The following is a 12,550-nucleotide window of genomic DNA, read 5'->3' on the forward strand; positions in this document are numbered from 1 at the left end:
CCCCGTTAGTGATGGCGTTTCATAGTCTGTCCACCAGAGGACGCTCTACAACGTCCCCATTAGTGATGGCGTTTCATAGTCTGTCCACTAGAGGACGCTCTACAACGTCCCTGTTAGTGATGGCGTTTCTAGTCTGGCCACCAGAGGACGCTTTATCAAACGTCCGCTGTTAGTGATGGTGTTGCATAGCCTGTCCACAGAGCCTCTCAACGGCCCTGTTAGTGATGGCGTTGCATAGTCTGTCCCCCAGAAGACGCTCTACAGTCCCTGTTAGTGATGGTGTTGCATAGATCTGTCCCCAAGAGACCTCTACAACGTCCCTGTTAGATGGCGTTACATAGTCTGTCCCCCCAGAGGATGCTCTACAACGTCCCTGTTAGTGATGCGTTGCATAGTCGTCCACAGAGGACGCTCTACAACGTCCCTGTTTAGTGATGGCGTTGCATATTCTGTCCACCAGAGGACCTCTACAACGTCCCTGTTAGTGATGGGTTTACATAGTCTGTCCCCCAGAGGACGCTCTCCACGTCCCTGTTGGCAAAACTGATATTTTTTTTTTGTTAATGTGTTTTGTTCAAAGGACTTTAAGTTTCATTCTTAAGTTTGTTTTTTATAACATTTTATTTATCAGAACTGAAATATTTTTGATGTTCCTCTGTTCTGTTGTGACAATAACACAAATTACATATTTTAGTGTGAACTTAAAACTACAAATTACTAACTATTAATACTGATGTTAGGGAATCTGTTTTGTTACACATTTCTGGTTGTTTGTGTGTGTGTGTGATGTATTTTAATATATATATATATATATATATATATATATATATATATATAAAGAAAAAATATCGGCCAATATATAATTTTTAAATAAGCAAATATTTGTATTATATCAGTTTGCTGTTCAGGTAGTTACTTCAGGCTGTGACCGACAGTACCAATTTTTTAAAAATACTTTATTAATGTTTTCACTGTTATTACACACAGGCCTGGGTGACCTGGAGTCTCTCCAGCTACCAGTCCACCACCATACCATACCGGTCTTTCTATTGGTTTAAGGGACGCTGCCATGGCTGACAGCTAGCGGCTCTCGTTGGGAAACATACGGTCTTATCATATTTACAACCGTCCACAATGTTATTGACTTTGAATCTTGCTAGCATAGCGTTAGCTTTCTGAGGGGTTCTCCGAGCTGAGCTCACTATAAATGCCTGTCGTTGCTAAAGGGGGAAGGTCTAAGGCCTGTCCTATTTACTGAAGCAGTGAACGTTTGCATTGCATAGGCCTTATGGGATGGGAATGATTGTTCCAGGTATTAGTCAAACCCTCAGGTGTAACCAGGGAAATGGTGTTATTGTTTAAAAAAAACTTTAGATTATGATTGTAAAAACGTATTAAAATATAAAATAATGGTTTATTATAAAAAAAAAAATATCCGACAGTTCACGTCTCGCTGCGTCAATTAACACCTGAGAATGGACATCAATGGCTGCAGATAATATTCAAACTTGAAGAATTATTCTACCAAAAACGTACCGGTTGCTTTTCTTAGCTTTCTACCACCACACTTGAAACTCTTGAAACGATTGAAGCGTTCCAGCTTTTAATAACCAACCATTGTTGTCATTTTTGTTGAAGAACTTCTCAAATGTTTCTGATAGAAGTCTCACCTGCAACAGACCGAGCCCGGGTCCACCCACAACGTGAGTTCAGGGGGCAGTTCCAGGTCACTGTATTGAATCCCGCTCTCTTGGCAGGCCCGAAGGAGCTCAGGATCCTGCCTCTGAGACCGGTTCACTCGGATGCACCTGCAGAGCACACAACAACAGACTTAAGGGTTGTGCTGCACACCACTAGTGGTTCCTGAAAGGACAGAGGACAGAGAGCAGCACCTGTACGCCTCTCCTCTGACGGGGTTGTCAGGGTACCAGTGCCCCCTGAACTTCTCCTGCAGTGCAACAGCCAACCTCTCAACAAACCGATCGATGGTGTGGGATTCCAACTTCTTCCCAGTTTTCAAAAGCCTCTTCAGGAGGAATACCACCGCGGCAATTTCTCTCCTCATATTCCAGATATGTTTAAGAATGGTCCTGCGGCCTCTGGAAGGAAAGGGCCTCCGGTCAGATGGACAGCAGTAACCAGAGTATGCCAAATGGAGGTCCACGTGGAGCACTGGTCTGTTCCCATGGTGTCTCTGATGATAGCTACTTATGATCAGAGACAACATGGGGAAAGTAGTGGAACACTGCTGACATTATTACACATATTAATACCTCTGAAACACCCTGACTCGTGGTTTAACTGAACATTATTTTAGTGGGTTTCCCCTAGCAAATAATCCATTGTATTTCTACAAACTGTTACCTTGCAATGCCCGCTGTTTGAGAGGATTTTTGTTTAAAAGGATGAATGGATAAGGAAATGACACTAATCCACTGAGCGAGGTGAACCTGTTGACTTTGGTCCAGGTAGCGGTGCAGCTGGCTGAGAAAGGCGGGCTGTGGCCTCTTCTTTAACGGTCTAAGGTGGTCTCCACACATCGCCGAACCAGAACATCAGCTCGGTATCATCAGCCACGCATGGGCTAAAGTGCTAGCTAGCTAACTCAGTTAGGCTAACTGTACTAACATGATGGCTAGCTTAATCGCGCCAAAATGCATTTGAAGCCAACCTCACGGTGAATCCACTCCATAGACACACAAGGCTATTAGCATTAGCTTTACAGTGCACGAGCTAAGCTAACGCTTCCAGCCTCATGTGGCTAACAGCAATCCTTTGTCGCGGCACAAGTTGATGTTAGAACTTGTCATAAAAAGTGAGACATCTGCATAACAATGCCTCTGAGACACTTTATGGTGGGGCACGAGGCTGTGTGCATCTGGACTCACCTCTCCTCCAGCGTGAGGGTAAAAAAATGAATGGGAAGAGATTATTAACCTCGCCTTTTACATAAATACGACTCCCGCCCACCGATCATTCTTATTGGTTTCAAACAGACAAATATAGCGCATTTATTGGCCGAGCATATGCCCGTCATCGCGTGAGTCATACTCTTTCCTGTTATGACCATAGACCGTATATATATTTTATATTAACGGTATGGTTATGACTCACAGCGTCAGGCATGTCTTGTTTGTAGCACCCATGCTATATTAGCTATGTCCCAGCAGGAAAGTGAAAAACATTTCCAAGTTTACATTACAACAGAAGAAATTTGCCGAAAAAGTGGTTAGTGTATTATTTTTGGTGTGAAGTTTGTAAGATGTACAATTGTAGTGTATATGCACATGTTGTGTAATCTGATTTTGATATACTCATTTCCAATTTAACTAGGGGAAATCAAAAAGCCAGGTTCTCCCCTTCTCTGACTCGGCTGCTTGACCTGTTGACCTATGATTTGCCAAAGTGACCTAATCAGTGACGTACTGGGACAAGAAGTCCATGCGGAGAAATAAGAGGAAGAGGAATGGCATTCACACGCAGTCACAGTAACCTATAGGTCCACAAGGGGGCGCCCAACCTCCATCTCTAAATCCAAGAAGAAGACAACTAGGTCACAATCCGGTTAAATGCCGGTGGACTCAGCACGTGTTCAGTCATGTTTTGCTTTGCCTGTTCACAATATCAGTATCAATCATAGTGTCAGTATGATTCTTAAATGTGCATCACAATAATCAAAGGGTTTTATTGCCAAGTAGGTTTGCAGATACAAGGAATTTGTCTTGGAGATTTGGTAAACAAACAGTGCAAAATTCAAGAGACATAAAATAGAAACATTTACAATAGAAAATGTAAAAAACAATATAGGAAATGCTGTGGAAGTGGAAAAGCTGTGCAGGTTTATCCAGTAATGTGCAGAATATTGACTGGCGTGTGCAAATGTTCACAGTATAGAGTACAAAGAATATGTGCATGGGAGGAGATAATAGGTGGGCGTTAATGTAACGCATGACTGTATATAAGGCCAACATTTCACTTTATACTGTTTCTAATGCCAGTAAAACCATGATGTCAGCCCACCTGGTGCTAATCTGCCAATCATACATGAACTGAAACATGGGTGGCTGCAGCATTCTAGCTTTTCACAGACATGTTGAAATGCTTTAGTTGTTACAGTAGCTGTTCTTTTCAGTTTTTATCAATCGCCCATGCTGAGAAGTAGTCCTTTAGTAGCTGGCACATGCCTTTATAATAACGTGAATATCAATCATACCACCGTTCTTATCCCCGCAGCAGAGGCCACAATGTATGTAGTAAAAATAATTTTATTGAAATATTTTACAAAAAGATACAAACTGTCACTTAAGCACAGATCATACAGCATGTGTAAGGTCCATGAACACACACACACAATACATAGAATCATCACACAACACAAATGCAACCTTGCTCAACATGAGAAAACAAATGAACGAAGAGCCCAGTCCAAGGGAAGTGGAACAGGTATGCTTACATCTCCAGTAAAAGATAACGAGACAACCAAATCCAGAGAGAGAGACATAGGCCCAGGCATGTTTCTACAGCATTCATAATTAAAACACAAATAAAAAAATAAAAAAAAAACTAAAGATTGAGTGACTTGCATTAAGGACCAGTAATCTGAATTCACTCAAGCAAAAGCATACAGGTATCCACTAAAATCCTGAAATGAGCCTAAAATGGAGCTAAAACCTTTAACTTGAAACCCTAAAAGGGGTCGAAATCATTGAATCTCTTACAAAGAGAGCAAAAGAGATGGTGACAACATTAATCTGAATATAACCTTGTCTTTCTCCAGCTTATTATACTTGAGTAACTCAGATAACCAATATTCTTTTAGATATTTCCTATTTAATAAGGCTTCTGATTTATTTGTTTCTTTCTTGCATAGGGTTCCTGAATAACAAAATAAGCAAAACTGCAGGCTTAACACACTGACTGTTAATAGCATCCACAATAGTCAGGGACCTGCAGAGGCCCAGTCACCCTACCTATCCTGGTGGTACTGCTGTGACATCAACTTAGCGGTCACACACTAATACAGGAGAGAGGACGACAGTTTACACTGCACATTAAAGGAAAAGAAAAACTGTAAGTAAAACAAAGCATAGAACATACGCTGTGTGTCCATGAAAACAATTCATTTCAACACCGTTAAAGAAAAAACCTGATGGTTCATTAGTGCACACACGCACACACACACACACACATCAGTTTGGTATTGCATCTTCCTCTGCTGATGGAAAATAATCCAATGCTTACAGTTCACACGTGATACAGAATAAATACCCACTTTGGTTTGGCAGCTGGATTCTTTTTCATTTCAATAGTTAAACCTTTCTTATTCCGATAGCCCTCATTCAGTGTATAGCCATACATACGACTTCACAGCCATACAACAGACAGCTCTGTGCTAAAAATCAAGTACATCTCACCAGCAATAATAGTACCTAGAAATCCAAAAGCTGAATTAAAAACAAACTACCTATCACTTTAAGCCACACGTATATTAACTGATATTTCCACTTGCTGCTTGCCAACCAGCTGTTACAAAGTATTGGTTTATGGACACTTCCAAAATAGTTATCACCCACACAAACAAACACCTGCAAAGCTCGTATTGCCTGTTAACATTCACACTTTGATTGGTCTTTGTTGCAGAGATGCTATAGGGTACTTAAGGGTGTTGTCTTGCACTTTTTTATTTTCTTTATTACTGTTGAATCGGTCTGATCACCACAGCTTTCATAAACTATCAAGTCATATTAGGGCAGCTTGAAGGCAAGTCAAAACGTGTGTTTCCTACCATTATATTGCCAGTGTGCAGCCGCAAGAAAAAGCTAAAACCTCGATCACGCTTTACATTAAAGCAGTAATCCGACACTGCTGCTGCCGGTGGCTGGTGCTATAACTACGACAGACAGCATCCAGCTTATCTGCATCAAGTATCCTGCACCGAGCCACGTTAGAATATCCTCTACTTCTACTTTCGAAAGAGAACCATCAGATAACATATAGAGGAGTATTAAGCAGTGCTAAAACCCATATTTGAATATCCACGTCTGACATGGAGGGTAAAAAAAATAACTTGAAAATGTATCTACACAAAATGAAAACAATTGAAACAGCAATGTTAAACACAAACCAAACAATAAAATAAAAGCTGCAACCATTTCTGTACAAGTCTATTTTAAGGTAAAGGATCGTGCCCAATGTGAACATGTCCTCACCGTGTACCGGGGCCAGGATACTCCGAGCCCCATTCCACCTGGTATTAACATGTTTTGTACTGCAAACATTAATCCTCGCATCATCACTGCAAGCATGAGAACAGAGGCCGTGTCAAGCCAGCCCTAAATGCTGCTCTAAAGCAGATCCAACAACTCAACGTCACCACAGTGTCGGAGAAGTCACTCAATATGTATAAAGGCTCTTTGAAGTGTTTGTCTAGTTTCCTGGACAGCTGCAGAGAGAACAGAAGCCCCACCTCACTCCACAGGCCCGCCGCCTCCACCGCCGCTGCTGCTGCTGCTGGCCTTGACCCCGGCCCTGCTAATGTTCAGCCAGGGCAGCTTGGCACAGTTCTTAAAGAGCTGCTCGATGGCGATGTGACGCACGTGCAGCTCCGATGCTAACGAGTCTTTTTCCTGCACTGCCCCAGTCAGCTCCTCGAAGACCTCTGTGGAGAAAGCGAGGGAGAGGGAGAGTGAGAGGGGCAAAAATCTGTGGCAAACAAGTGAGACAAAGAAAATGAGTAATACTGATTACTGAAGAAGCAAAGACACCATGATCAAAAAAATGACCTACAGTCAAGGGTGGCAGTGTTGTGCAGCTAAGGAACACTAATTTAAAACAAGTTTATTGACATGGAACCATTTTTCACAGAAAATAATTCTTTACATCATTGCTACTAAATAATATAGGGGCAATAACTTCCCCATCTGTTTTGAGTACAGTAATGAAACTGACTGCTGACACCCACTAAGCTTCACTTCATCTGAGGACATCTCACAGTAGCTCATGTCATCTCCCTCTTGATGCTGGCCAGAGAGACAACCTGGCTCAGTTAATCACTAACAACAGAAGACTGAAGATGATATGAACAATATTTAATGATGATGGGGGGTCAATTAAAAAGACGTGTGCCAAAACTCTCTATGACACTGCAACATTTGCCTCGCCATGGTCTAGTAGGTACTTACCATACGGAGGTAAAATGTGAACTTGCTTGAGAGGAGACGTGTGCAGCTTAGCTGTTACTGTGTGTAGCAAACAATAGGTCTCACTGATAAAGACTGGAGCGGACCGACAGTCAGGGAACGCATGAGCAAACTACACAGGGCCCCATTCAACACAGCTGGTCACATGGAAGGAGATAATGTGTGGACTATATTATTTATTTATTTATTATATTACATATTATATTACAGCCCCTGCTGTATTGAGTCTGGGAATGCTGCAAGTCAAAACACTTTCTACTAAATTCAGCTTTTTCCTGAGGGCACCAAGAATCTAATATGGGGATTTATTACAGATGATCATTGCAGATTGAAGATGACAAAAAAAAAACGTTCCATTTAAAATGTTGATGATTAAAATGCTTGAACTTTAAGCTAAGGGTTGTTTTCACTTCAATCTACTGTATTGCACATCTCAACAAAGTACGTCAGAAAAAAACCTACTTTGAATCTGCATCAGTAGCTGGGAGTTCAGCTGATGGAGCTGGTCCACACTCATTTTAGTCACTAAAGAAAAAGCAAAGAGTTGTGATTAGACGGTGTAAGGACTACGTGCATCGCTCACTGGATATGTCTTTAGACACATTTATAATAAAAGTTGGTAAGTGAGTGACCTTCTCGCCATCTGTCATTTTAAAGGTCAATAGAGCCGATCTCACAGCACAGCTGCTGTCATTAATAACCTGTATTTGAAGTTATTTATACTGCCGTAATTGTAAAATAATTTGTTTCTGTATCTGCAGCTCAGCAGCTTGATAATGACTGCTGACAGTGATCAACATATTATTTCTGAGATTATTTCAGACTCATCTTGTTGTCAAAAACAAAAACAGAACAATATGTTAATGAACTCAACTATATAGTGAATTTGGCTGCATTAAAATAAAAGTACTGTATAGGTGAACACAGAGCAGGAGGAAAACAGTGGTTCAACATGTCTTCTTCCATCACTCCCTCGCTTTTCTTATTCCTTCTTGGTCTCTGACTACAAACCCAAATTAAAGGTTTTGCTGTTTATCTAAGTAGACGTAGTATTAAAAATGACGTTTAAAGTTAATAGCCCATACCGGCATTTGAAGACATTCACGGGGGAATGTCAGACTTCAGGAATAAAAGCTACTTCAGAGAAAATAAACCCGGTGCATAAACAGCAGAGTGGGGAAAAGAGCCGTCTCTGTATGCTGAGACGGTCAGCATTCAGAGACGGGGGACGGACAGACGGACACACACACACAAAATACCTTGTGTGTCTTAAACTGGGTGATGCTGCAAAGTATATGTGCAGGAAACTAATTTCTGCATAGTTTTTGATGACTAGTTTCTTAAAAGGTCCAATACGTAATATATTTACTGTGATGAATCCAAACATGAGCACAATATGTTATCAGATATTGAGGTAGCATACTAAGCTGAAATACTATGTTGTCTGACAACAATGCTAAAGCCAGTATTTTCTCCTTTGACATTTTTGTTGCGTGACTTGATGTCTTTCTGTGTTTTGGCCTGTGTAGGGATCAACTGCCCATTCTGACAGCCGGCCAGGTTGTCAGATATCTGTAAAAACACAAGCGCATGGCTGCCATCAAGGTAGTGATGCGCTACCTATTTTAGCCTTAAAGTCTGACCTGAAATGTTGCTTGTACATATGTTTATTTAGTTTGTTCATATGTTAATGATCACAAGGTTTAAATCATCTGTGAGCCTAACTATTCCTCAAATTGTTGATGTGAATCATATGAATATCTAGTGTGATAGGTTCATTCATTTTGGCTGTGTAGAGCCTTCATACTGCCTAGTCACCTGAGCCACCCCTGCCTTGTAGTGTTGGTATGTTCCAATTTGTGAGCAGTGCTAGTAGCGTCTGTTAGCTGTTAGCTAGTAGCGTCTGTTAGCTCCTCTAGGACGCACCGGTCCTAATGTCCTCGCATCCGCTGCAATGCTGTTTATATGGATATGGTTTAATTTTGCGTTACATGACCCATTTCTTCTCTAAAGCCGTGCCTGTGTTGGATCTTTCTCCTCTCTCTCCTCTACTCTCCGAGCAGCCCGGCCACACAGCGGCCGCCGGTCCACAGTTCTGACATTTGTCCACAGTTTTAATTTTTCATTAACACAGCTGTATATTGTTAAGTATGAGGGGCAAACCTGTATTTGTACCAGTGTTTCCATGGTAACTCTGCTATCGCGGCCGCCACGGCGAAGAACACAGAAGAAGTTATTGAATGAACTAACTTCAGTTGGTAGAGTAACAGCGTGGGAGACGGAGCTGCTGGACCTGGGCCAGAGATGTGACCCATGGCCAGAATATCATAGTTCATAAAAATGCAGCACAGTGACGATACAGACGTTTCATACACACAACGTGTGTATCCGCCATTCGACCCGTGCTGGACCCGTTCATAATGATCAGCCGTCTCTCTGGGAGTAGCGTCCATCACACTCCCTCTCCAGTTATAAATAGCCTACGTGACGATAACATTTGTTTTGGTTAAAATCAACAAATAATCGTGAGAATAATCGCAATAAAAATTTTGATAAAAATAATCGTGATTATCTTTTGGGCCATAATCGTGCAGCCCTACCCCTCCCCCTTACCCCTCCCCCTTGTTTTTGCGTGTTCACGCGGGACCGAGTGGTGTCCCATTTCTTTTTGGGATCGAGGGGTAAGGGGTGTATGGCCCTAGGAACCATAGACAGTGAATGAAAATATCTAGGGAGAACGCCAGTGGCATTTGCTGGAGACGGAGAGAGCATGAGGGCCACCGGAGAGAGTGGGGGGGAGTCCGTTGGCTATGACTTGATGGAAGGTCAAAAGGAAACAGTGGTTTTGTTTCATGTGATCATCTTAACTCTGTCAGTTGACTTTTACTTTTGGGACAGTATTTTGTTTTATGCTGTCCGTAATTTAGTTTGTTTTTGTAACACTATTTTGCCGTATTGGCCTTACTTGGGGTGAACAATAAATACCCCATCTTTGCAACATCATCTCTGACTCACCTTGTGTGTTTTCACCTGCTCACGACTACTTGCTACATCTACCCAGAACCGGAGGAGCAGGCAAGCGGGCCCGGGCTGATTACAATGTGTAACGTCGGCCTGTTAATCGGCCGCAGCCAGTCATTTTAAGCCAAGAAAGTAGGGCTGCAAGATTATGGCCAAAATGATAATCATGATTTTTTTGACCAATATTGAGATCACAATTAAGTATCACGATTATCTGTTGATTTGAACCAAAACAAATTTTATAGTCACATAGTCTATAACTTCTTTCACATCCATATTGTGCTACATTCCTCTTATGTTGAAGTTGTATGTTGTACATACATACAGCTGCAACACATGTAATGAAAATGATCTGAAATAAATAGCCTAGGATATATAAAAAATTAAATTAAAAAAAAGTATCTCTGTGAAAGCTCCTTCACTTGTTTTCAACAATAACTTATTAAAAAGGCTAGGGAGAGAGAGGGTGTGTGATGGACATCCTCACAGAGAGACGGCTGACTCTTTATGAATGGGTCCAGCAGCTCCGTCTCCCACGCTATTACTCTACCCACTGAAGTTCGTTATTCTGTTTTTTGTTGTGGCGGCCGCGATAGCAGAGTTACCAGCGGAAACACTGGAACAAATACAGGTTTGCCTCTTCTGCTTAACAATATACAGCTGTGTTAATAACAATTAAAACGGTGGACGTATGTCAGAAGTGTGGACCGGCCCCGCTGTCGCCGCTGTGTCACATAAAGCCGTGTGTGAGTGAATGAGGGTGGGGCTGCGTCTCCGTGTTGCTGGAAGCCGTGTATGAGTGAATGAGGGTGGAGCTGCGTCTCCGTGTTGCTGGGACCGTGTGTGAGTGAATGAGGGTGGGGCTGCGTCTCCGTGTTGCTGGAAGCCGTGTATGAGTGAGAGGGTGGAGCTACGTCTCCGTGTGCTGAAGCGTGTGTGAGTGAATGAGGGTGGCGCGTTCCGTGTTGCTGGAAGCGTGTATGAGTGAATGAGGGGTGGGGCTGGTCTCCGTGTTGCTGGAAGCAGTGTATGAGGAATGAGGGTGGACGGCTCGGGGCTGGGAGCGTGGTGAGTGAATGAGGGTGGGGCTGCGTCTCGTGTTGTGGAGCGTGTGTGAGTGATGAGGTGGGGCTGGTCTCCGTGTTGCTGGGAGGCGTGTGAGGTGAATGAGGGTTGGGGCTGCGTCATCCGTGTTGCGGGAGCGTGTGAGGGAAGAGGGGTGGGGCTGCGTCTCCGTGTTGCTGGGAGCCGTGTGTGAGTGAATGAGGGTGGGGCTGTGTCTCTGTTGCTGGGAGCCGTGTGTGAGTGAATGAGGGTGGGGCTGTCGTCTCTGTTGCTGGGAGCGTGTGTGAGTGAATGAGGGTGGGGCTGGTCTCTGTTGCTGGGAGCCGTGTGTGAGTGAATGAGGGTGGGGTGGTTCCGTGTGCTGGGAGCCGTGTGTGAGTGAATGGGGGCGGGGTGCGCTACGCTGTTGCTGGGAGCCGTGTGTGAGTGAATGAGGGGGGGCTGCGTCTACGTGTTGTTGGGAGCCGTGTGTGAGTGGAATGAGGGTGGGGCTGGTCTCGTGTTGCGGGGCCGTGTGTGAGTGAATGAGGGTGGGGGCTGCGTCTCCGTGTTGCTGGGAGCCGTGTGTGAGTGAATGGGGGCGGGGCTGCGTGGAGAGTAAAGGAGAGTAGAGGAGGAATCAACCAGGCACGGCTTTACAGAAGAAAGGGTCATGTATGCAAAATTAAACCATATCCATATAAAGAACATTGCTGTGTTGTGGAGACGCAGCGGATGCAAGGACATTAGGTTCATGGTGCGACCTAGGAAGAATGTTAGTTGAACCCTAGAGCCTGTGAGCTAACAGATGCTAACTAGCACCGCTAGACTGCGTCACGCTGTTGTCTGAACACAGACGGGACAAAATGTGCGTTTATGGTAAACTGGTAAACCTTGAGGGGGACGTATAAACCGACTGCATCTGTTGAGTTTTCCTCCGCTGACTCTGTCCTCTGGGACTGTCTCCATCTAGAAACTAAGCTGCACGGTGCAGGAACAACTTGACTGGCTCCATGATCAGACAGGGGTTTACGGGGCGGTAGAGCGTTCTATGAACAGAATTACACACATATTTGATTGTGGGAAGCCCAAATCGTGATTGTGATTAAAATTTGATTAATTGTGTCTGGGTGTATGGGTGTCTGTAAATTGATAGAGAGGCCCGTGAGTTTGTGCCGTTTTTAGTGATTGTTTTCTTCATTTTACACTGAGGGAGTGTGGTTTTGGAGGGAAAGTAGGTAGATATACGCTGGTTGACTAGCATGACACCATTATATTCATATAAT

The 12,550-nt window shown here is 43.4% G+C and overlaps 2 protein-coding genes across 3 annotated transcripts in view; both read right to left on the minus strand.

Annotated features, from left to right (window-relative positions):
• btg3 (B-cell translocation gene 3) overlaps positions 1–2,388 on the minus strand; it is a 13,069-nt gene extending 10,681 nt beyond the window's left edge. The window contains exons 1-3 of the mRNA XM_032533793.1: positions 2,365–2,388; positions 1,893–2,099; positions 1,671–1,808 (exon numbers count right to left, since the gene is read on the minus strand). Of these exons, the coding sequence (XP_032389684.1) occupies positions 1,671–1,808; positions 1,893–2,065 (311 nt within the window). The 5' untranslated portion in view covers positions 2,066–2,099; positions 2,365–2,388. The remainder of the gene's footprint in view (positions 1–1,670; positions 1,809–1,892; positions 2,100–2,364) is intronic.
• Positions 2,389–4,818: 2,430 nt separating this feature from the next.
• The window catches only part of c13h21orf91 (chromosome 13 C21orf91 homolog), a 22,709-nt gene continuing 14,977 nt past the window's right edge, over positions 4,819–12,550 (minus strand). For both annotated transcript variants that reach the window (XM_032533794.1, XM_032533795.1), the window contains exons 4-5: positions 7,662–7,724; positions 4,819–6,658 (exon numbers count right to left, since the gene is read on the minus strand). In XM_032533794.1, the coding sequence (XP_032389685.1) occupies positions 6,468–6,658; positions 7,662–7,724 (254 nt within the window). In that variant the 3' untranslated portion in view covers positions 4,819–6,467. The remainder of the gene's footprint in view (positions 6,659–7,661; positions 7,725–12,550) is intronic.

Source organism: Etheostoma spectabile, chromosome 13, assembly GCF_008692095.1.
Source record: "Etheostoma spectabile isolate EspeVRDwgs_2016 chromosome 13, UIUC_Espe_1.0, whole genome shotgun sequence".
Lineage (NCBI taxonomy): Eukaryota > Metazoa > Chordata > Actinopteri > Perciformes > Percidae > Etheostoma > Etheostoma spectabile.